Here is a 24,724-nt window from a genome sequence, read left to right on the forward strand (position 1 = left end):
TTTTTTTGATTATATAACATAAAATAAAAACAAACCCAGTGGTGATTAAATACCATCAATAGAAAGCTCTATTCGTGTGAAAAAATGATAAAAATGTAATTTGGGTGCAGTGTTGCATGACTGCACATCTGCCAGTTAAAGTAGAGCAGTGCTGAATAGCAGAAATGCCCTGATCATGAACAGGTTAAAACCTTTCCAGTGGTCAAGTGTTATGGTATGATGGGTATGAATGAGCTGTACAATCTCTTTTCCAGGCACCACATTCCCTGGCATCCCAGCAGAGCATGCTCACAAGTATTCTACGTGTTGTGCCCCAATATGGCCACACGGTGTCCCTGGTGAGCTCAGGATCAGGCAGCGCCCTCCCCCTTTCATTGTCATGCTGTTGTAGTGGGGGTAGGAGAGGATCACGGGCATGATCACTGGTCACCTTGTGCTATGCACTGTACCGCTGTCACACCCGCACACATTGTGTCTCTACAACACACTCTTTCCAGGGATGTCTTCTATTGACACGCCGCTTGGCTCTTCCTTCTTCTAGTGCCCTGTGGTGATGGAAGATCTGTCAGCAGATATTTGTGTAGTGCCTCCTCCTCCTCCTCCTCCTCCTGGCTGCAGATCATCGCTGTGTGGGAGGGCAGGGATGGTCCTGATCTCTTCTATTTCTTCATAGACATCCACATGCGGACCGTTATCCCTGCACAGGTTGTCACCGGCCCGAGCGGGTGTGCTGACCATTGTCTTCCCGGAGATCTTCGTCCTACAGCCCGTGTGTATGTGTTCTATCAGCAACTATCATCGTCATCGTCATCTACCTGATTATTATTATGGTGAAATTGCCGGCACTCACCCCTTACTGGCCGCTCATCACATTCCTCGTACCTCTGGGGATCACCAACATCGCCATCGACTTCGGGGAGCAGGTGAGGGGACACCTACCGACGACACACCGTACACCTATAGATACTACACCCTTCTCTGTCTATCTATTCATCCACCCATCTATCTATCTATTTCTATACAACTGTCTATCTATCTATCTATCTATCTATCTATCTATCTATCTATCTATCTATCTATCTATCTATTTCTATACAACTATCTATCTATCCATCTATCTATCTATTTCTATAAAATATTCCATCTATCTATCTATTCATCTATCTATCTATCTATCTATCTATCTATCTATCTATCTATTCATCTATCTATCTACCTGTCTATCTATCTATCTATCTATCTATCTATCTATCTATCTATCTATCTATCTATCTATCTATCTATCTATCTATTCATCTATCTATCTACCTGTCTATCTATCTATCTATCTATCTATCTATCTATCTATCTATCTATCTATCTATCTATCTATCTATCTATCTATTTCTATACAACTATCTATCTATCCATCTATCTATCTATTTCTATAAAATATTCCATCTATCTATCTATTCATCTATCTATCTATCTATCTATCTATCTATCTATCTATCTATCTATCTATCTATCTATCTATTCATCTATCTATCTACCTGTCTATCTATCTATCTATCTATCTATCTATCTATCTATCTATCTATCTATCTATCTATCTATCTATCTATCTATTTCTATAAAATATTCTAAATATCCTTCTATCTAGCTGTCATTCTATCTATCTATCTATCTATCTACCTATCTATCTATTTTTATACCATTATCTGTCTATCTATTTCTATAAAATACCTATCTATCTATCTAGTCATCTATCTATATATTCATCTATCTATCATCTGTCTATTTTTCCATCTATTCATCTATCTATCTATATATTCATCTATATATATAAATATATATATATATATATATATATATATATATTTATCTATTTCTATAAAATATTCTAACTATCCTTCTATCTATCTGTCTATCTATCTATATATTTCTATACAATTATCTGTCTATCTGTTTCTATAAAATATCTATTTATCTATCAATCTATTGATCTATCTATTTCTATACAACTACCTATCTATATATTCATCTATCAATTTATTGATCTATTTCTATAAAATATTCGATCTATCTATCTATCTACTGATCTATTTATCTGTTTATTTCTATCTATCTCTCTAATTATCTCATTCGTGTATTTATAAACATTTCTATTACATGATATAATATGTGATGTATATGATATATACTCTATATATATATATATATAAACCCAGGTAGGGTCTATGTGTGTGAATGTGTCCCTATACAGTATGATTGCTGCGGCTGACACTCAGTGTAAACAGCATGCCCCGGTGACATTTATTCTGTTATTGATCCCTTGGATTAGAAACCATTAATACTGGGCGAAGTGTTTTGTTTTTAAAAGACAGATTCCACAATGTTCTCCGATGAAGCACACGTGTAATTGTTTTCAGCATGTCACCATTGTGGTGTTGGTGCTGAAGCTGGCCTGGTCCATATGGACTCATTAATGTATGGGAATCTTTTCTTATGTCATTGCTTTGGCTGGGGTTTATTATTCATGAGCAGTAAACAGAGCAGAGCCTGATCCCGGGGTGCTTAGCATCAGCGATGGAGGTCAGCCTGGGATGAAAGTGCCTCCCAGCGTGTGTACATTCCCTGTGCTGTTAGATGGTGGCTGTGGAGAGCCCATAGTCTCATATATATATATATATATATATATATATATATATATATATATATATATATATATATATATATATATATATATATATATATATATATATATATATATACACTCTGTATATTTATATATATGTCTGTGTGTGTGTATATATTAAAAAAAAATATATATATACTCTATATATTTAAAAAAATAAAAAAATAAATATATATATATATATATATATATATATATATATATATATATATATATATATATTTTTTTTTTTTTTTTTTTTTTTTTTTCCTTTTATTTTTTTCACTCCTTTTAAGTTATCAATAAAAAAAATCTGCATCTGTTCTATTTCTGCAGCACATTATAGTTTTCTATGACACGCTCCATATGGCCCCTTTTACACAGGCACTGTCTGGTCCGTTTATCAGAGAATCCATAAACAGATCCCTAGCTGAATTGGAGCAGAATGGGGTGGATGTCACTTGTGTAACATCCATGTCTGTTCAGCTTTTAGGCTACTATAAAAACCGCACCTTTCGGGACTCATATTATATCTATGGCCTCCGGATGTACACAAACTTACGTTCGTTAACATCAGACTACCTCTGGGCTGTCACATTTAGGTTTGGAAAAATGGAAAAGGACACAGGATTTTTCTTTATTTTTTGAACCTGGATGCTCTTGGAGGTAGGCGGAGGAACGCGGTCACATGTCAGTTTACATTTGCCCGCCCATAGACTTACATGGAGCTTCCAATCAGATCTGCCTGAAAAACTGACAGACGGACCCGACCACACTACCCTTGGGAAAGGGGCCCGTAATGTTGGATTTTGTCTTGTTTACAAACAGATGAAAAGATGTTTCACATTTTTTCCTGATATCAAGTATAACTAATAAATATTTACTGTTGAACATAGGAGGCCTACTTATCGTTTTTTTCACCCAAGAGTTGCTCAATTTTCCTATAGAATTGAATGTATTTATATTGCACCAACAATTTACATGCATACATTCACTCTCTGCCCTTAAGCAGAGCTCCTTCTGAAAAAAAAAAAGTATTAAGTCAGCAGCTATAAATACAGTAGCTGCTGCCTTTTAATATAAGAACACTTACCTGTCCAGGGTTCCCGCAATGTTGGCACCCCAAGCATTCGTTTAGGCACTGACATTGCAAGTAAGGGAGACTGGCAGTGAAGACTTCAGGCTTCACAGCCGGTTTCCTGCTGCGCATGCACGAGTCGGGCTGTGCTTTTCTGAATGGTCCCGCTGTCTTCTGGGAGACATACAGGTCCAAGAAGGCAGCGGGGGGGGAGGATGAGGAGGGGCCTGATATGTCGTAGATCGCCGTGCAGCGATTTTACCTGGAAGTGGGAATGGGTACCTGCCAAAACCAGGTACCCACTCCCCCCAAAAAGTGCCACATAGAGGGTGTGAACAAGTGGAGCTTTCCCTTTTGGGTGGAGCTCCGCTTTAAGCAGCTTACAATCTAAGGTCTCTATCTCATGTATACAGGTACATACACATACTAGGGTCAATTTACCTACCAGCGTGTCTTTGGAATGTGGAGAAAACACGTGTAAGCCCAGAGAGAACATGCAAACTCAATGCATATCTTCCTGGCCAGGATTTGAAACATCTACCCAAGTGCTGAAGGGCAGAAATGTTAACCACTAAAGCAATTCTTCAATTAGATGAATGTATGAATCTTCAGTAAAAGTTCTGTAAATATTGGGTGGAAACCTTGATAACTAGACCCCTTGATTAAGTATAGTCACTTTTCCAGGTACAAAAGAACAGTGCAGTCTACCGCAGATTAATATTTTTATTTTTTAAATGCATAAAATAAAGAACAAAAGGTTTATACATCTTAAGCAACTTTTCTGTCCCAGTTACCTTGTTCGGATTTCGGTCATTTAGGGCTCATTTATAGCACCAATCGCTCTAAATACACGGCCCCTGGTGGGAGGAACAGTACTAATGCACCGATTCTGACATATTACTTTGTTTACTTTTTTTTTTTACAAACTATATTGAAATGTCACAAAGTGACATTTCATTATGTTCTATTAGCTGAAGTGTGTTGCAATGTGGGGGAAATCTTCACTCCTTTTTTTTCACACCACTATAACTGCAACATGGCATGTGTGTGTTGGCATCATCATCAGCAAGGTTTTTTTGCCTTGACTTGCATTGGGACTGCTCTAGGTAAGATTGCCCAACGCAGTTCCAATGCACCCGCTGTGAACGAGCCCTTAAAGTGGTTGTAAACGTAGAAGGTTTTTTATGTTAATGCATTCTTTGCAATAAAAACCTTTTAAAAAAGATAAAAAACCTTCTGTGTGCAGCAGCCCCCTAATACTTACCCGAGCCCCATCTCCATTCAGCGATGTTGCATGAGAGCCTCAGCTGTCTGGTACTTTCCCTCCTCATTGGCTGAGACGGCAGTGGGCGCCATTGGCACCCGCTGCTGTCAGTGAGCCAGTGAAGAGAGAAAGGGGGCAGGGCCGAGCCGTGGCTCTGTGTCTGAATAGACACGGGTGCTTCTATAGCAAGCTGCTTGCTGTTGGGGCACTTTGCAGGAGGGAGGAACCAGGAGCGCTGGCGAGGGACCCAAGAAGAGGAGAATGTGGACTGCTCTGTGCAAAACCTTTATTATCACTTTAATTGGAATTCTTGTGTTTAAGGCTGGGTTCACACTGCTGCGGGGGGGAGATCCGGATGTGATTCGCACCGCAAATCACATCCGATCTCCGTAGCGATGTGAGTTCAGCCATACAGATAGTATGGCTGAATTCGCAGCGCTCCCGCAGCAAACTCGCACGGGACCCTTTTTTTGGTCCGCAACAGAATCGGATCGCATGGGTGTTCACACCATGCGATCCGATTCCTGTGCGAGTCGGCAGATCGCACTGCGATATGCGGACGGATCTGGGGGTGTCATTAACATATCATTGACACTCCCAGCCATCCGCATAGGGCAGTGTGAACTGCCGGCGGGAGTAATGCGATGCGGGAAAACGCCGCGGATTCGCGGCGTTCCCGCATCGCAGCGGTGTGAACCCGGCCTAAGTTGTCACAGCTATGATTACTATAAAGTGAATAAAGTAATTAAAGTGATCCTGCCAGCCACTGAAAAAAATCCATATGAACATGTCCTTAATAGAAGTGGTATTATGCTCAACTCTCTCGTGTTGGATGCAGTACCAATGAAGGGGAAGCTTTGTTTTTTCCTATTTTAACACTAGACAATGCTTTTATAAGAGCCCTGACATGGAATGAATGAAATCAGAAGTCCCTGATAACTACTTTGTATTGTTGGCCTCTCTACTAATAATGGTAGTTCAATAATTAGTTATATTTGCTTCCAGTAGGTGCTTTGATAAGGGACCTAAATATCAAATTAAACCCATAAGACACATTTTACACAGGTCCCCTCATAATACGTACACCTTTTGGGGCACAGGTTTATTAAACATGTTCAGTATCAATCAGCAACGTGCTACGGGTGACGGTATCTTTAAGGGAGTACCTTCTTGTTGCCGAAGAACATAATGCAGGCTTGTATGAGCATGTCAGGTGAGCTAACATCCTTAGGCTTCATGCACACACTGCCTACTTTGACCAGTGGCTGCGGGAAACCGCAAAACACTGCGCAATTTTCCTGTGGTTTGCTTTTTCCTGAGGCCGGCAGTCAAAGTGTTCCTATCCTGAATGTGATTCTTCCACGTTCAGGAAGGGGAGGTTGAGGGAGGTTGAAGATCCCTTAACCGCAGCAGCTGCTAAACTCTGGTAAAAGCCTATGTGTACTTGAACACATAGGCCTACATGGAGTTGAATTTAGGAGCTTTGACAAAAAAATGCCAAAAGCTCCTAAACTCAAGTTTAGGAGCTGCTAGTGTACATGAGCTTAATTTGTGTTTTGCGTATTCCTGTGGCCAGCAGTAAAAGTAAGTAGTGTGTACGTGAAGCCTTAAGGTCCTCCAGTCATAGGGTTACCAGCTAATATGTATGTTTGTATTTATTTGGCAGAATGCACGTGCATTTTTTGTTTTTAAGACCTGGTTCACACAGGGGCTCTATTCTGTACAATGGATCCGTTTTAATAGGAGTGACTCAAAAAAAGTTCCTGTACTACTTTTGGGCGACTTCAGAGCGGCTTGCATTGGCTTCTAAACAGAAGTCGTTTTGCAAGCCGTGCTGAAGTCGTGCTGTCGGGGCGGCTTCAGATTTGGATGACTTTTAAGCTGCCCTAAGCTGTGTGAACTGGGTCTTAATGTTTCAAAAAAAGAAAAGGAAAAAAATTACTAGTGTACACATATTGTGTGCTATGAATCTGCCATGTATATATCTGGCATCTACTATGGATTCAGAACAACTACTATGGAGAAATAAAGGCAAAGCACAGACTGACTTTAACCCCCCTGACGGTATTCCCGAGTCTGGCTCGGGGTGGAATTTTTATACCAAAAGTGGTATCCCCGAGCCAGACTCGGGACTGCATCGCTGGATCCAGGAGGAGGTTTACTTACCTTCTTCCTCGGATCCAGCGTTGTCTCCCCGCTGTACGAGCGAGCCGTGTCTTGCTCGATCTATCACGGACCCGATCTCCGTTCCCTGCGAGCATTGCGACGCACGGGGACGGAGATCGGCACCAAATTCAAAAAGTGAAACACAAAGTATACATACAGTATAATGTAATCTTATAGATTACATTGCTGTATGTAAATATTTCACATCCCCTTTGTCCCTAGTGGTCTGCCCAGTGTACTGCGTGCAGTTTTATATAATAAAAACTGTTCTTTCTGCCTGGAAACTGGAGATTGTCCATAGCAACCAAACTGTCACTTTACATCAAAAATGGTTTTAGACCAGCTAGAAAACAGTTATAATAAATTGGAATCACTCGCAGAATTGATCGATAGCGATTTGTGGGGAGATCCGTCATCAAATACTGAAAAGTAATGACAGTGACAATTCTGCAACTGAGCAAATTTCAGTGTTTTTGATTTGATTACATTATTGAATAATTTTTATTATTGTTATATTATTATTTGGTATAATTATTTATAGTTATTTATTATATTATAATTTATGATTTCATTTTTCAAACTTTATCATACCCGGGATGTCTGCTAGACTCTGGTTTGGACAGATTTAAGAGAGTTATTCCTAAGAATTACAGGACTACAATATAAAACACCAAATTTTCATGCAAAATAATTGTATCGCTTTTAGCACCTAAAATCAGAATAAATCGTACCGCCAGGGAGGTTAAAGGAGTTCTAAACCCTTGTGTTTTTTCACTTTAAAACATCCTATGCATTGAGGTGAAAAAACTTCTGACACTGACCAGCTCCCCAGCCCCTCATTTTACTCACTTGAGTCCATTCGTTCCCACGGTGGAGATGCGCTCTTCCTCTCTGCCCCTTGTCTCAGCTCTTGATTGGCTAGACAGCCATTGGCTCCCGCTGCTGTCATTCAAATCCAATGATGTGGGGAGGCGGCGCTGAGCCCAGCATTTTGTGTCTATGGACACAAATGCTGGTCTCGGGTGCACGCCCGCACAGTAACCCCCGGGAGAGCACTTCTCCTAAAGCGGAACTTTACTCATAACAACTTGATAAGCAATTCTTTAGCAAGGAACATACATTCCACTTTAATAATTATGCTACTGAAATAAGTGCAGGCTGTAAATTGCCCCCAGCATTGCACTTGTTCCCTTCTTGCTGGAGGTTGCTATTTTCTGAAGTTTAAAGTAAGTCATAAAGCGAAACTAAAACCTTTGATATAACGGTTTCAAAAAACAGTTCCATTCCTGGAATGCTAACTGTCACATTTGCTTGTGCCCTCAACCAAACTGTCAAACCATCAAATAACTGATCGCATGTGCAGCACCATGGCAGTTGCAGATCAAAAAGAAGCAGCTCCTTTGGCTAAAAAAGATAGGGGGCTTTAAGGCTGTCAGTAGATCGGCCTCTACAAACTTGGCAGTGACTAAAAACAGAAAGCAACTGAGCATGTGTAGATCAGGATGACACAGTGTATTACTGGATTTCGATCAGTATAGGCACTTATTTTTAGTGTTTAACATAGCTATACCTGCAAAAGGGGCCAGCCTGAAGTGATGTAGAAGGACTTCATTTTCTGACTAAAGTTCCACTTTAAGTGATCTTATGCCATGTACACACGACCGGACTTTCCGGCAGACTAGGTCCGGGAGACTTTCGACGGACTTTCCAAATGAACGGACTTGGCCACACACAATCACACCAAAGTCCGACAGATTTGAACGTGATGAGGTACGACCGGACTAGAATAAGGAAGTTCATAGCCAGTAGCCAATAGCTGCCCTAGCGTCAGTTTTCATCCATCGGACTAGCATACAGACAAACAGATTTTTCGACCAGACTCAAGTCCGTCGGAAAGATCTGAAACATGTTCTAAATCTAAAGTCCGTCTGATTTTTCGACAGCAAAGGTACGATGAAGCCCACACACGGTCAAATTGTCAGATGGATTCGTTCCGTCGGACCTTTGCTGTCAAAGTCCGGCCGTGTGTACACAGCATTATGCTTGAGTACATTAGCTTGGATAGGTCTAGTTTATACTTGCGTTGCACGCGGGGGGGGGGGTGGCGGGACTGTAACAGGTGGTTGAGCCATTGTTTTACTGCCATTGATTCCTGCAGTGCTGCATTCAGATGTATAAAACACTATTTGCATCTACGCAGCGTTTTCTACACGCGCGTGAATGAGCCCTAAACAAGCCCTAAGAGAAGTGATTTCCGATACAAGGCTATTTTAATCAACTGAAAACACTGGATTACAATGAATGAAATGATTGGATTGTTTAGCAAATTACTGGCAACGTGCAACATGAGAAACAGCCAAATTGTTCTAAAAAATGCCCTTGAATTTCCATAACTAAAAGGCACATTTTTATGATCTAACTCCATCCTGCAATGGTTCATAAGCATGTGCCTTGGCTGTGAGGCCTTGTACCCTTATCACATTAACTCCCCAGTGTGGCAAGCCTTTGACAGAGACTGAGCAGTATAATCTCCCATGCACAGTCATTAACAATGCACTCTTTGCCCTGACTGATTATGCAATTCAGTATTATGTAAACCTTACTCTGACTATAACAGATATGTAACCTTTCACTTCATTGACTTAGGTGATGAAAATGGTATTTTTGGTTTCAGATTTGCTGTAATCGTGAGAGCCTGTAGTATGGCAGCACTTTATCAGCTGTTGGATCTTTATATACTTGTGAAAAAAATAAGACAATATGTTAATTTTACTAGTTAATACTCAACATGCCATCTTTATCTTTACACTCTCTTTGCCAGCCAAGGCCAAAGTGTGAATATGTCTTTGTATTGTCACACAGTATTGGACTTGCTGAAGCTGTGAGAGCAAAGTGATTAATGGCACAGTCTGTTTTCTAAATGTTTTAACCTTTAATGTATATAGCACATGATGTTTTACCGGTATGAAAACCCCTAATGACTAATTACTGCTGATGTATACGGTTGCCATGGGAATAAAGCATACATTCATTTTACTCACATCAATTAATCTCCATATTATAATATGTTTACCACTTTTATGATTATTGCCATTTTTTATGTTATTTTGGATGCATTAGTTGTTCACCACACAAGTGATGGTGTTATTTAAGTATAACCGCTTAGTGACCGCCCTGCATACATCGACTGCAACAGGGCGGCCGATGTGCACTGGATTACGTATCTGGCATGAAATCTGTGCCTCTGAGTAAGGTGCGCGCAGGCCACCCCAGCTGATTGGACCCGCTGTTTACAACACAGAGCTCCGTACACTGACAGGTGCTCTTGCTGTTTTTTTTTTTATTCCCTGCAAAGCAGGGAAAAAAACAACAAGATCACTTAGTAAAAGTAAAAGCAGCACATATTACATACATTACACATTGTTAGGCACCTTAGTTAACGCCTTGATTGCCCATACATGTTGACCCCTTCCCAGCCAGTGTCATTAGTACAGTGATGGCGAACCTTGGCACCCCAGATGTTTTGGAACTACATTTCCCATGATGCTGAACTACACTACAGAGTGCTTGAGCATCATGGGAAATGTAGTTCCAAAACTGGGATGCCATCACTGGTGTATGGTGTTAACACTGATCACTGAATTAGTGTTACTATTGATGTTAGTCATTTAGTGTACACCCCAGCCAGCGTCAGCTAGTGCCAGATTTCCCACCACACTATCACAGTCCCACTATAATGCCTTGTACACACGGTCGGAAATTCGGACGGAAAAGGTCCGATCGGATTATATTGTCGGAAAATCCAATCGTGTGTGGGCTCTATTGGACTTTTTCCGTCGGAAATTCGGACGGAAAAAAATTTGAGGGCAGGACTTTGTCCGATCAGAATTCTCTACAAACGATCGGAAAAAGTGCCACGCATGCGCAGATCAAATTACGAGACCAAAGCTATTGGCTACTAGCCTCAACGTAGTCCCGTCATAACAAACTAATGTCATCATGTTCCAAACGATCAGATTTTCCGATAGCTTTGTCCGACCGTGTGTATGCAACACCAGTTTAGGACAAAATCCGTCGGAAAATTCGGACGGATTTTGTTGTCGGAATGTCCGACCGTGTGTACAAGACATAAGTCACTGGTTCCACCATTACTAGTATAATAAAAAAAATAAACCAAAAAAAATTCCAGTACATATACAGTAGTTTGTAGATGCTATAACTTTCATGCAAACCAAATAATATACACTTATTGGGATTTTTTTTTGTTTTTGTTTTTTACCAAAGACATATAACAGAATAAATATTGGCCTAAACTTAAATAAAACTTACATCTTTTTTTTTATTGGATATGTTTTATAGCAGAAAAAAATAAAAATATTCTTTTTTTATTTTGTTTTTTTTGCAAAATTTTGGTCTCTTTTCATTTTATAATAACGCCACCCCAAAGTGGTGATCAAATGCCACCAACATTTGGTATTTTTTTTTTTACGTTCACTTTTGATGATAATGATAAACAGGACAAATAGAGAGGGTGAATCCCTTAAACAGGGGCAGAGGTAACAATGAAAATGGACAGGTGTCATTAAATTTTCCCATTCAATTTTCTCAAGGAAACATTTATATAATTTCTGTACCATTATATATTTACCACAAAATGGAATCAACAAGGTTTACTTATTAACATAACACATTAATGCAATTTAAAACACAAATTCAACATATGCGTGTTTCTTTAGGAGAGAACATGGCAGAACACGCAGCAAAAAAAATCAAAAAACGAGTAAGATAAGGTTCAGTCTGGTTGACAAGAGCACACATTTAGCACAATGGCGAGTTTTTCACAGGTTTATGAATGCCAACATTTGAATAATGACCTGCATATGCTCTCTATGCCCTCCCTAAAAGATATGTATTCCAAAGAGGAGTCTGTCAATGACAACCCAAAAAACACATTTGTTCGAATCCTGCTGAACCGGCCGAGATTTTAAATCGTTAATGGGCAGGCTGAATGTTCCAAGTTGATCGACTGATCAACTTGGACACAACCAGCTTGCCCCAGATTCTCTTGTGATTATCACTAGCAGCTGCAATAATCACTGTCTTCTCCTGGAGGGGACAACCCCCCCCCCCCCACACCACACCACCACCGGGAGAAGACAATTGCTCGCCAGCCCGGGCAGGAGTGATTCCCCTGTCAACACTGTCTGTGTTGATGGGGAAATCATGTGAATTTGCATTGTGTATGGCCAGCCTTACTCTCCATATTACTGGGCTTCCATCAAATCCATCAAAAGAGATGTTTTCTGACACTTTTTATCAATTATGCCCCGATATTGGAAATTCATTCAAATCCTGACCCTAGCAGAGTGGGCATCTCAGGATCTGAGAGAAGAATATGACACTGTTCAGGTACTCAAAGGAGTTCCGATTCTGCGGATATCTATGCCGGAAGGGGGTGCAGGTACCTGTACAGTACAGATATCTGCACCCACTTCCGGCATAGATATCAGCAGAATCTGCGGATATTTACGCCGCTTCCCGCGGGTCCCCCGCTGTCTGCTGGGAAACACGCGGATCCCAGAGACAGCGGGGACCATCCTTATTGCACAGAGCGACTTGCGCATGCGCAGTAGGGAACTGGGAAATGAAGCCGCAAGGCTCCACTTCCTGATTCCCATACCCAAGATGGCGGCGGCAGCACCCGAGAGATGATCGTGGGCGCGCTGGGTGGGTAAGTGTCTTTATTTTAAAAGTCAGCAGCTGCAGTATTTGTAGCTGCTGGCTTTTAAAAAAAAAAAACGGCGGAACTCCCGCTTTAAAGTGGAAGTAAACCCTCCTATAGTTTTCAGCCAAGGAAGCTGCCATCTTGGCCTCCGTTTGATCTTCAACTGCCATGACACTTCACATGTGATCAGTTATAACACCAGACATTGAATGGTTTGACAGTTTGGTTGAGAGCACAACCAAGGTGATGGTTACATTCCCGGCACATGCCGGAAACTTAAATCAATGGGTTTACTTCCGCTCTGTTCTCTCCTTGCCCCGCATACTCCTGCTTTACCCACCCCTTTTTCTTACATCCTTTTTCTCCTCATAGCCCACATTTCTTTAGCCCTATAATCTTCTGGCGTTTCTCCAATTTCTGTTACTGCTAACTTCTTCCTCGGAGTGCTGCACGTTGGCAGGCATGTAATCTTCCAGCAACAGACTCGATTAAATAAACCACTAGATAGTAAAACGAATCTTGTCTAGAAGGTACTACTGGGCAAGGCCACAATGCTGTGTTCTATCAGCAGTTTTATGTCATTGACGTGTCTTTCTCATAGCACTATTATTTGTGGATGTGATGTTCTAATGGTGTATCCATGTATTAGACCCCTTTTACACTGGGGCGTTTTTCAGGCGCTTTAGCTTTAAAAAAAAGCCCCTGTAAAGCGTCTGAAAGCCTCATCTGGAAATCCCAAGTGCTTTAAGAGCCCTTTCACACTGCCAGCGCCCGAAAAACTATTGTAAAGCACTGCTTAAACTAGAGGCGCTTTACCAGCATTTTTCGAGCGCTAGTGGGGCGCTTTTAACCCCTGCAAGTGGCCAAATAAAGGGTTAAAAGTGCTGCTGCCAAAAGCGCTTTGGAGGCACTTTTCAGGTGTTTTGCAGGCGCTTCCCATTGATTTCAATGGGAAGGGGCGCTTTAGGAGCGGTGTATTCACCTCTCCAAAAGTGCTGCAAAGAAGCTGCTTGCAGGACTTTTTTGATGCCCTGCCAGCACAGCGCCCCAGTGTGAAAGCACTCGGGCTTTCACATTGGAATTGCAGTTGCGGCTTCTTTCAGTCGCTTTACAGGCGATTTTTTTAAGCTAAAGCGCCTGAAAAACGCCCCAATGTGAAAGGGATCTCATTGTGAAAGCACTCAGGCTTTCACATGGGGATTGCAGATGAGGCTTCTTTCAAGCGCTTTACAGGCGCTTTTTTAATGCTAAAGCGCCTGAAAAATGCCTGAAAAACGCCCCAGTGTGAAAGGCGTCTAAATAACCAAAGAGGACTATGCTGTGACCAGTTTTGTCCAACAATTGGCGGTGTTTAAAGAGATTAAAACTGGGGTCTCCAAACTTAATGCATTTCACAGGTCGGTGCCTGCTTCTTCAGCAGGAACAAAATATTTTCACCATTCTCTGAAATATCAGCAACGTGTTTACATGTACAATCACCATTTCAAGAAAGACAGAGGGGACATTGTCAGGAATGAATGGATCCAAATGTCATACTTTGAACCACAGAATAGGGGACAACTTAGCCCAGCGATGCAATAATCCTTTGTTTCATAGATTCAGCCTATCCTCACAGCTTCACTATGCGTCAGCAATGGGGGACAAGCAAAGCGTAAGTAGGAGCAGGCACCTGTCAGAAATAGGTACCCGCTCCTGCTGGGGGGGGGGTGTACAGTTAGTGGGGTGTTTTTTTACCTTAATACAGAGAATGCATTAAATGATAGATTCACTATTAGTAATGTGTTACACCCCTATTTGGGTTATAACCTGTAACATGTTACTATGAAGCATCCTCCCCCCTCACCCTCCTTACCCTGCCTGTAACAGCCGGCGGGAGTTTTCACACTTTGAAATCGTTGTGGCTGTGCAGCGCTTCAACCACACAATCACATCATTCATTCACAGGGATCTGTAAACAAATAAACTACAACTCCCGTCCATCCCTGTGGCAGAGGAAACAATATGGTATCACTTGGCATCAATTCAAATGTAAACATAGTGGAGTTGATTTACTAAAACTAGAGAGTGCAAAATCTTGTGCAGCTCTACATAGAAACCAATCGGCTTCCAGGTTTTATTGTCAAAGCTTAATTGAACAAGCTGAAGTTAGAAGCTGATTGGCTACCAAGCACAGCTACATCAAATTTTACACGTTACAGTTTTAGTAAATCAACCGCAGTGCGGCAGAATTGTTATTATGGCGATCTGCTACAGGCGCCCCTATGGAATGCTGTGTAGCAAGATTGGACGTCCAGAAGCTGGCCTGTCTCGGCTCCTGGGCTTTTTTCTGGGTCCCGTGTAAAGCCAATAGAAACCTCAGAGACTGGTCGCAATTAAAAAATTACCCCGGGACAGTTTTAGTATAAATACCCACTATCTCAAGTGTTTCAAACACCTAGCAATTTTGCATGTGGAGGTAAGGAGCCAGTAGAGAGGCAGTGGTTCTTTTCTTTAAAGGTGTGATTTACAGGCTTTGTAACTGTTGTATACTATCACGCAATGTTATTTTGTATTTTTCTTTCTTTTAAATTCTTATTAAAAAATATTGGAAACTAAAGGTGCAATTTACAAAAGTGAACTAAATTACAAATACCTTGACAGGTAGAAGAGTTCATATATATGTATCTTAACTTTTTATTTAGTTGTTTGGCTTTTGGTGTTAAAGGGTATCTAAAGTTCTTCTTCTTATAATAATAATAATTATTATTATTATTATTATTTTGGATCGAGCAGTGAGGAAATAGAACCCCTTCCAGTTTTTTTTATTGCTTTCTTTATTCCCATTAGGGATATTCCCTCTTTCTAAAATGGAGCATCCACAATTTTGGGTTGTCACCACAAGAGGAGCAGAGAGTACATTATCTAATGGGGACATTTGATTCAGTGGCATCTGTCTAAAAGGGGATGTCTTTAATTTTGGAGATATTTCCTCTAACATCCCATTGTCTCTGCAAATCAACCAAACTCCTCCAAATAGAGTACAGATGACAAAAAATGGCTTTTCTATCACATCAAAAAAAAAAAAAAAGAGGTTTTAAGCTTAAAATACATTTTAAATGCAGCATATATGTATTACGTGCTAATGCAGAAATATAAATACGGTAATTACCTTTTACTTTTATTACTTTCTTTCTGAATGGCAAAGAGCAATGCTCACCCCTCCATTAACCCACAGCAATAGGAATTAATTTTTCATTGATTTGATATTAGTAGTTCCATACCTGAAGGGTTGTGATGGATTAATGCACTTGGTACATTGTCACTCCTCTCTCTGTTCTGCTTCACTGAATAAACCAATGTAAGTAAACAGAGATTACATATCTCTTCTAGTAGGTCTGCTACTTGGAAGTAAAAGGTATTTCCCAACAAATCCTGTGTGGCCGTTGATAAGACTGATACATAGTACAATAGAGTAAGGTCGTGTAGGTCACATAATTCATGATTCAGGAACTCCTACTGCAAAAGACAGGTAAATATTTTGTGTCTGATGTGTGCTGCCAACAGTTTGTGTATCCAGAAACAACACACAATAGTGACAGCTCAAACCGTGCAAATACCAAACATGCAGTACCCGCTGCAACCAATGATAAGAAATGTTGTGTGGCTTTACCACTAAGCCCTTGTACACACGGTCGGAGAATCTGTCGGAATGAGTCTTATCGGACCGCGTCGTCAGATAATCCGACTGTGTGTGGTATGCATTGGACTGATTCCGTCCGAATCTCTGTCCGATCCAAATTTCCCAACCAACTGGGCCGGACGGAGCTAATCCGATCATGTGTAGAGCATTTTCATCGGACCAAGTGCCACGCATGCTCAGATCAAATTCCTACATCAAAGCTATTGGCTACTAGCCTGAATGTAGTCCCATCGTAACGAAATTACGTCATGACGTTCTAAAAGATCGGATTTTTCGCCAACTTGGCCCGACCGTGTGTATGCAACAGTTTCGGGCACAATCTGTCGGACTAAATCCGACGGGCAAAATCCGTCGGATTTGGTTGCCGAAATCTCCGACCGTGTGTACGTGGGCTAAGGGTTTGTATGGGCTCCTACCATGTTTACTGCACTCCCTGTAAAGTTTATTGACTTAGACCAGAACTACTTTTAAAGTGGTAATAAATTCCCCATGGGTTACTTGTACCTACAGGCTTACCTGTAAGTACAGTAAAAATCTCCTAAACGTGCACCGTTTATGAGGTATTTATTATAGTAGAAGCCGGAGACATCATCGGCGCATGCGCACTGTGCTCTCAATGAATGGCAAATGACAGGGAAAAAAAGCTGGCAATTACATTTAAAAATAAATAGATGTTACTAAAGCACTGACGTGAATAAATAAAATTATGTGACAAAATATTAAAAGATAACCAAATGATAAAGCTGAAATTATTAATAAATGTACTGACAGCACAAAATAAGTGATGAATTTAAGGGTTAATAATGCGCTAAAGTTTAGCGCATTATTAAACCTTAAATTCATCATTTACATTTAAACGCCCGACAGTGGCGGTCAGCATCGGCAAGTGAGGGAGCCTGTCTCACTGTATATACTGCTATACTGCTCTCCTGCCTTTCTCTGCCACAACCCCCACAGTGACTGGTGACTAACAACCAATGCTAAAATGGATGAAAAACTGTCTATTTGTCAGTTTACATCCATTTTTCGTCCGATCAGTTTTTTTGACGGATGAAAAATAGGGCTTTCATCCGTTCAAAAAAACAGATGTTGACGGAAGTGGATGAAAACGGATGAAAATAGATGATCATCCATTGTCATCATTTTTGATGTCCTTTTTCATCATTTTTTGTTTTCATCATTTTTGATGTCCTTTTTTCGTCAGTCAACGGATGGCTGAAAACGGACAAACAATCAGTATGTGTGAAAGTGGCCTTTTCATCCCTAAGCCCCTGTACACACGGTCGGAGATTCTGCCAACCAAATCCGTCGGATTTTGTCCATCAGATTTAGTCTGACGGATTGTGTCCGAAACTGTTGCATACACACGGTCGGACTAAGTTGTCTAAAAATCCGATCTTTCAGAACGTGATGACGTAATTTCGTTACGATGGGACTACATTCAGGCTAGTAGCCAATAGCTTTGATGTAGGAATTTGATCTGAGCATGCATGGCACTTGGTCCGATCAAAAATTGTCTACACATGATCGGATTACGTCCGACCGGCCCAGTTGGTCGGGAAATATTTCCAACATGTTGGAAAATTGGGTCCGACGGAGATTCGGACGGAATCAGTCCGATGCATATCACACACAGTCGGATTATCTGACGACACGGTTCGATAAGACGCATTCCGACGGATTCTCTGACTGTGTGTATGCGGCATAAAAGTGATGCTTTAACTGTGATAACAAAAAAATTAGCACATTAAATCAACATAACCAGATTACTGCTTTTTAGCCTTATTAGAAATATAGTTAATGGACCTTTTTTTGTACAAGCTCTCCTAATGAAGCAGTATGAAAATCCTAGCTTAATTATGTTGATTACACATATGTTGTAGCATTTATTTAAGATCATGATTGCTTCACTTGTACTATTAGCTTCTTCTTTTTGTATAAAAAATGTAGTTTTAAAAAAAAAAAGGAGTTTGAATGTACAGCACCATATAATATGTTGGTAATTTATTAATGAGGGAGTAAAGGGGTACAAATAGTGCTATTTAGTATACCCTATCATTGCAACTTTGGTTTCATTAAGAAGTGCTTCTAAAACCAGCCATACCCTGTAAAATGGATATTTTAGCTGTGTCATCATGGTATCACACTCATTGTGCTTACTAGGTGTACAAGGAGAAAAGCTCCTAAAGCAGTATAAAGTCAATATTTAAATTTATTCATACTCTTATGTCATAAAAAGGTAGCCCATTTCAGGGGATTCACCGAGTTTGATAAACTTGGAGGCATCTCAAGAAGTATCAGTATGATCCCTTCAGATCCTGGATTAGCTGCTATTATACTGATACCCATCAGGATTCCTCCAATTGTATCAGTCCAGAACACAATGTATTCAAAAGTTGCAAGCCCTGATGAAGAAGGACCCTTTGAATCCTGAACACCTGTCGGCTTTGTATGACAAAAGAATCTGAAAAAAATATAATTTGGACTTTATACTTTCTGCTTTTGACATTTTCCTCCTAACTTACCCAGTCCCTACTCAAGTATACAGCCAAACTTTCAGCCACCGCACCACTGCTTGGGGAGCTGTCCACGCAGAATCATTCCATTTACAATGCTTAAAGTGATATTAAATCCAAAACCAAAAATGTAATATATTGCAGCGTACCAATCATTAGATGTGGTGGCTGCATCAGTTTTCTTTTCTCAATCCTTCTTCCCCTTGAGTGGTCAGCAGCGCTGTAATGTGATGTTGAGCTGTGTCACTCTTCATTACCTTGTATTCCCCGCTCACCACCAACAAGATTCAGTTGGTAGAGTCAGCTGCATAAGATTTGGATCTTTGTTCCTACAATCAGAGTGGACAATGCCTTGGCACACAGACTGGTTGTCTTTTGAAAAACAACAGACTTGTTGGCTCGATCAGATAAAAATAGAAGAAAGATGCAGCCATCACATCTAAGTATTGATAAACTGCAATATATTAAATGTTGGCTTTTGGGGTTTAAGACCTTACTGAGAACGCCTACTACTACTCAAAGCCCTTGTACACACGGTCGGACATTCCGACAACAAAATCTGTCGGATTTTGTCCGACGGATTTTGTCGGAAACTTGTGTTGCATACACACTGTCGGACAAAGTTATCGGAAAATCCGATCGTACATAACGTGATGACGTTATTTCGTTAGGACGGGACTACGTTCAGGCTAGTAGCCAATAGCTTTGGTCTAGGAATTTGATCTGAGCATGCATGGCACTTTGTCCGATCGGAATTCTCTACACACAATCGGACAAAGTCAGATTGGATCATGTTGTCGGAAAGTTTTATAGCCCAGCTCCTCGAGTAAATCAGCCTCAAAGAATGCATGCTAATTCAAGGCAGTGGATTTGTGAAAAGGTTCAGTTTTACTACACCAGACAGATTCCTAAAATGTTAACCCTATTCAAAAAATTTTACTAGTTTTGGACAGTGAGGATGAAACAGATTTGCTAGCTGCTGTCCAGTAGCTTTTGTCTCAAGGGGTCATTACCTCTGTACTAGTAGTAGTACACATTCAAGGCTCAATCCTCTTTATAGTTCACAACTGAACAGGGGAGTCTTGTCCATTCTGGATCTGGAGATTCTCAGCTTGTTCCTATGGGTTCAACATTTTACATATAAAATGCCAGATTAGAAATTGCCTCTCTCCTGGGGGATTTTCTAGCCTCAGGATGCTTACCTTCACATCCCCATATTTTCGTCTCATGAACACTATCTGAGCTTTGCAGTGGGCAATTAATATTTCCAAGTTGTCACTTATCTTTTTGGCCTGTCTATGACCCTTGGGTCTTCACTAAGGTTCTTTCTCTGGCTTGGCTCTGCTTTGTGCTCATGGGATTCATGTTGTAAGGTATCTAGATGATCTCCTCTTAAAGGTCTACTTGTTCCTGTTAGCCAGCATCCAAGAGTCTACACAGACTCTGCTGGGATTTAGGTCGACCCTTAGTCTGAGGAAGCCATTGCTGGACCCATTTCACATATTGGAGTGCCCAGGCCTTATATAGCCGTATGCATATTCTTCCTGCCTTGGAACATACCACTTCTTTCACTTCATTGTCATGCCCTTGCCCTCCAATCTCAGAGTATGCCCCCCCAAGGCCAGCCTCTCCCTAGCAGCATAGATTTAGTCAGCACTGGAGTTAGGAAAGCCCTTTCCTTCACAGTTGTAGAGGGATCTTATGACAAATGACAATCTGTCAGGCTGGGGAGTAGTCTTGGATGCCCTTTTGTGCTGTGTAGTCATCACAGGAAGGCCACCTTCCTTTTAACATTCTGTAACTCACAGTGATTTGGTGGTCCCTTTGACACTGGACTCCTCTATTGTGAGGACACCCGATGAAAATCAAATTGGAAAATGTCACAGCCTTGGTCTACAGCAAAAATCAAGAAGAAGTTGCACTATTCTAAAGAAAGCAGAGCAGAGATGATTCGCTCTTGGCCCTGTGCACTGCTCCTCATGCCTGGTGTTGCAAATTTGCAGGTGGACTTTCTCAATCATTATCATCTGTATCTAGGTGTATGGGAAAATGAGGTTCTAAGAGAATTTGTTCATTTTCCTCATCGTTATTGGGGTCAAATACACGTTTGTTTTCAACCTCAATGATGAAAACCTTCGAAGGAGCAGGTTGTAAAAAAAATTTCAAGAGAACAAATTTCTAATAGTATATAGTTTTTTGTTCACTCATTCCAAAATCGAATGTTAAAAGCAAATGAAGTATTTCGAACGACAAATAAATGTTCGGAGAATTTTCGTACAAATGTTCCTCAGGCTTTTCCTGAGAATTTTCTTTTGAAAATCTATCCATCTATGGGCAGGTTTTCTTCCAAATGTGCTTTCTGCCTTTCACCTTAATCAGGATATTGACCTTCCTATTAAAAATCCTAGAGACATTTCTCTCCACTGTCTGAGCATGGTACCCATTGTGAAAGTTTTTTTTGATCAGTGTTTAAAAAAAAAATAGCGTTACTGTAGATAAAAAGTTTAAATGTTATGCTATACTTTGTCTCATACACTAAATGTAGTATTCTGGTAAAAAGCATTTACAATTTTTTTTTAAATGAAATACGTTTAGATAATGGTTATAACGGTTAGCAAAACAGAAATAAAAAAACAGCAGGATAATACTAGTTAGGAGGAGCAGGGGAAGATGGGGTTAATTAGGGCTGATTAGTGTAAACAAAGGCTTAATTATACGTCAAATAGGAACAATTTTTATTTTCAGGATTTTTTTTTCCTTGTCGGGTTTATTTAACCAACATCATATTCAGATGGAGGCTCATCCCTTTGATCTTCAGATTAATGAAACAGGCTAGATACAAAAATAACAGTGTTACTTTGTTACTTTGTATCTCTGGAGACACAGCGTTTATAAACACTAACAGCGTTTATAAACACTGCATTTATAAACACTGTGGAAGGAAAGAAAATAGCATAATCCATGGCTTGCATAAAATATATTTTGGGATTGTGTAGTAGATTGTGTAGTAGACTCAGTGTCCATAACTGGTAATCAATAAGTGTGAAAAAAGAAGCATCTTGAAAAATTTAAGGAGCCGGGATATTGTAGGGTTTTTGTGTTTTTCTGTGTTTTTTACTGTTCCTTGATTTTTATTAAAATAAAATAAATATGTAAGTAGACATCATGTCCAATACTTAGATAGACCTGCCTTATGCAGTCGTGCTTCTTATATGTTTCCGTAAACATACATTAAACCAGCACTTCTTCATGCTGGTATAAGTTTTCCTCCCACATGTTGTGCCTGCAGTGAATTTGCAAGAGAATGAAAATAATGGCTGTAAGAGAGAGAGAGAGCAATAATATCACATAACTCAGATACTTTTATTTCCAATGAGCCTGTCACCACATCTAAAATGTACAATTCCCTTGATAGCCGGCATTTCAAAGTTACTGCACATACATTGATTTGCAGAAGTATTCATCCAAATTTCCGTAGTTGATGTTGCTACAATCTAAAGTTTAAAAATGAACTCTGAGTTTTAAAGGTCTGTAGATCGGGACGTGGTAAGTGTTTTAGATACAGAGAGTAATTTGGGAAGTAAAAAATTTGGGAGTCGGCATGCGTCCTTTCATGGTGCTGGGCTCACAGCTTTGCTGGCAAAATCCTCGTAGACTTGAATGTGGCAAACTATGCAAATAAACCAAAACGCAGATGTTTTTTGGTTGCATATGCATTTAACCCCCAGTAATAAGCCCAAAAACAAAAAAATAATGATATTGTGCAGCTTACCAATTATTAGATGTGATGACTGCATTCCTTTTCTTTTTTTTTTTTTTTTTTTTTTTACTTTTCCCCTCTGTTTTCACCTAGAGTGCCTACGCACTGTATGAAGGAGCAACAGAGACACCTTTGGGCAGCAGCGCTGTCACTCTGGAAGTAGGATAATGCTAGATTAGATACACTAACAGCTAGCAAAAGTCCAACTAAGGGTGCTTTCACACGGGGCGGATCAGTGATGAATGGAAAATTGAATGGTTTGTCTCAACCCTCTAACTGCTACATCTGCTTGCTCTGTTGAAAAACAACCAACTTACTACCTAGATCACCAGGTGAAAATAATGGAAAGAAAGTCTAAAAAAGTAAACAAATGTAGCTATCAGGCAGCACAGTGGTGTAGTGGTTAGCACTCTTATCCTAGCAGTAGAAAGGTGGTTCAAATCCCAACCACAACACCATCTGCCTGGAGTTTGCATGTTCTCCCTGTGCCTGTGTGGGTTTCCTCTGGGTACTCCGGTTTCCTCCCACACTCCAAAGACATGCTGGTAGGTAAATTGGCTCTAGTATATGAATGTGAGTTGGGGACCAATGTGTGTGTGGTGTGCTGTGTATATTGACAGCAATATATGGGTACCTTAAATAAATAATATATAATGGAGGAGCATCTTGATGAGATTCAATGTGCAGGGATAGGTACAATTGTGGACACTCACTCAGGATGGACTGATGTCTTTATTCAACCTTACTAACTATGTAACTATCACATCCAAGAATTGGTAAGCCACAAATATAGTAAATGCTTGGTTTTAATACCGCTTTTAGGCTCCCTGCACGCTAGCATTTTTTGAGCTCCTAGAAGCTTTTATTAGCATTTTTTTCTGCTCCTAGAAGCTAAATAGTGTTATCATGTGTTTCCATGCACACAACTTTAGGCTATTAGGATTTTTCGAGCTTCAGAGTGTAGGAGAAAAAAAATATAGTTTTTGTAGAGTTTCTTGGAGCGTTTTTCCAGCAGAAAAAAATGCTGAATGCTCCTAACTGCTTCTAACTGCTTCTAAAACAACTAAAATGCTACTAGAAGCTGGGACACAAATGCTATTATCAGCATTTTTCATCCATCATGTTTTTCTAGCTTTTTTTGAGCTTCTGAAAACCGCTAGTGTGCTTGGAGCCTAATACTTGATAAAAGCACCTTTGACTGCAATTGTAGCTCTAGTTGTTTGGGGTAAGGCCTCTATAAGTTTTGCACATCTCGGTGCCAGTTTTTTGCCCACTCTTTTTGACAAAATTCTTCTAGCACTGTCAGGATAGAAGGTCACCATTGGTGAACAGAAACTTCCAAACCTGGCCATAGATATCCAAATGGGTTAGAATCTGGTCTTTTTGTTGACTATTTTGTATTATTTATTTAAATACCAGTAGTATAATTTAATATTCCAGTTCTTGGCTGTTTATTTGTGGTCATTGTCCTGCTAAAAGATTAACCTCATTTAGGGCCAGTTCAAACCTGAATTACACACAATTTAGTGCGGTGCGATTATCAACCTATTCGTTTGAATGGGCTATATGCGCACTGGATCACACCAAAAGTAGTGCATGTACTACTTTTAAAAATGCACTGCAACCGAATCTCATGGTACTATGGTACCGTACAATCCAGTGCAGGCAAACGCAGTGTGTCCTACCCTGAAAATAAGCCCTACTGTGATTTTTGGGGAGGGCTGCAATATGAAAATGACCTTGAAAATGAGCCCTAGTTTGGAAGGTTCGTGAAGTCCTAAAATGCACAGTATTACAGTGTTGTGTGGTCTGTTTGTGGTGAATACCTACTTTTCGGCGCGGGGCCCCCTTCAATCTGCAGTGCTCGGAGTGTGGAAGGC

At 40.3% G+C, this 24,724-nt stretch overlaps 1 protein-coding gene across 1 annotated transcript in view; it reads left to right on the forward strand.

The window, feature by feature from the left end:
- Nucleotides 1-385: 385 nt before the first annotated feature.
- Nucleotides 386-24,724, forward strand: part of ANKH (ANKH inorganic pyrophosphate transport regulator) — a 182,574-nt gene continuing 158,235 nt past the window's right edge. Inside the window, exon 1 of the mRNA XM_077492026.1 lies at nt 386-923. Coding sequence (XP_077348152.1) covers nt 828-923 — 96 coding nt within the window. The 5' untranslated portion in view covers nt 386-827. The remainder of the gene's footprint in view (nt 924-24,724) is intronic.

The sequence above is a fragment of the Lithobates pipiens genome, unplaced genomic scaffold (assembly GCF_037356315.1).
Source record: "Lithobates pipiens isolate NorthernLeopardFrog02 unplaced genomic scaffold, aLitPip1_a1.2 Scaffold_19, whole genome shotgun sequence".
NCBI classification, from domain to species: Eukaryota; Metazoa; Chordata; class Amphibia; order Anura; family Ranidae; genus Lithobates; species Lithobates pipiens.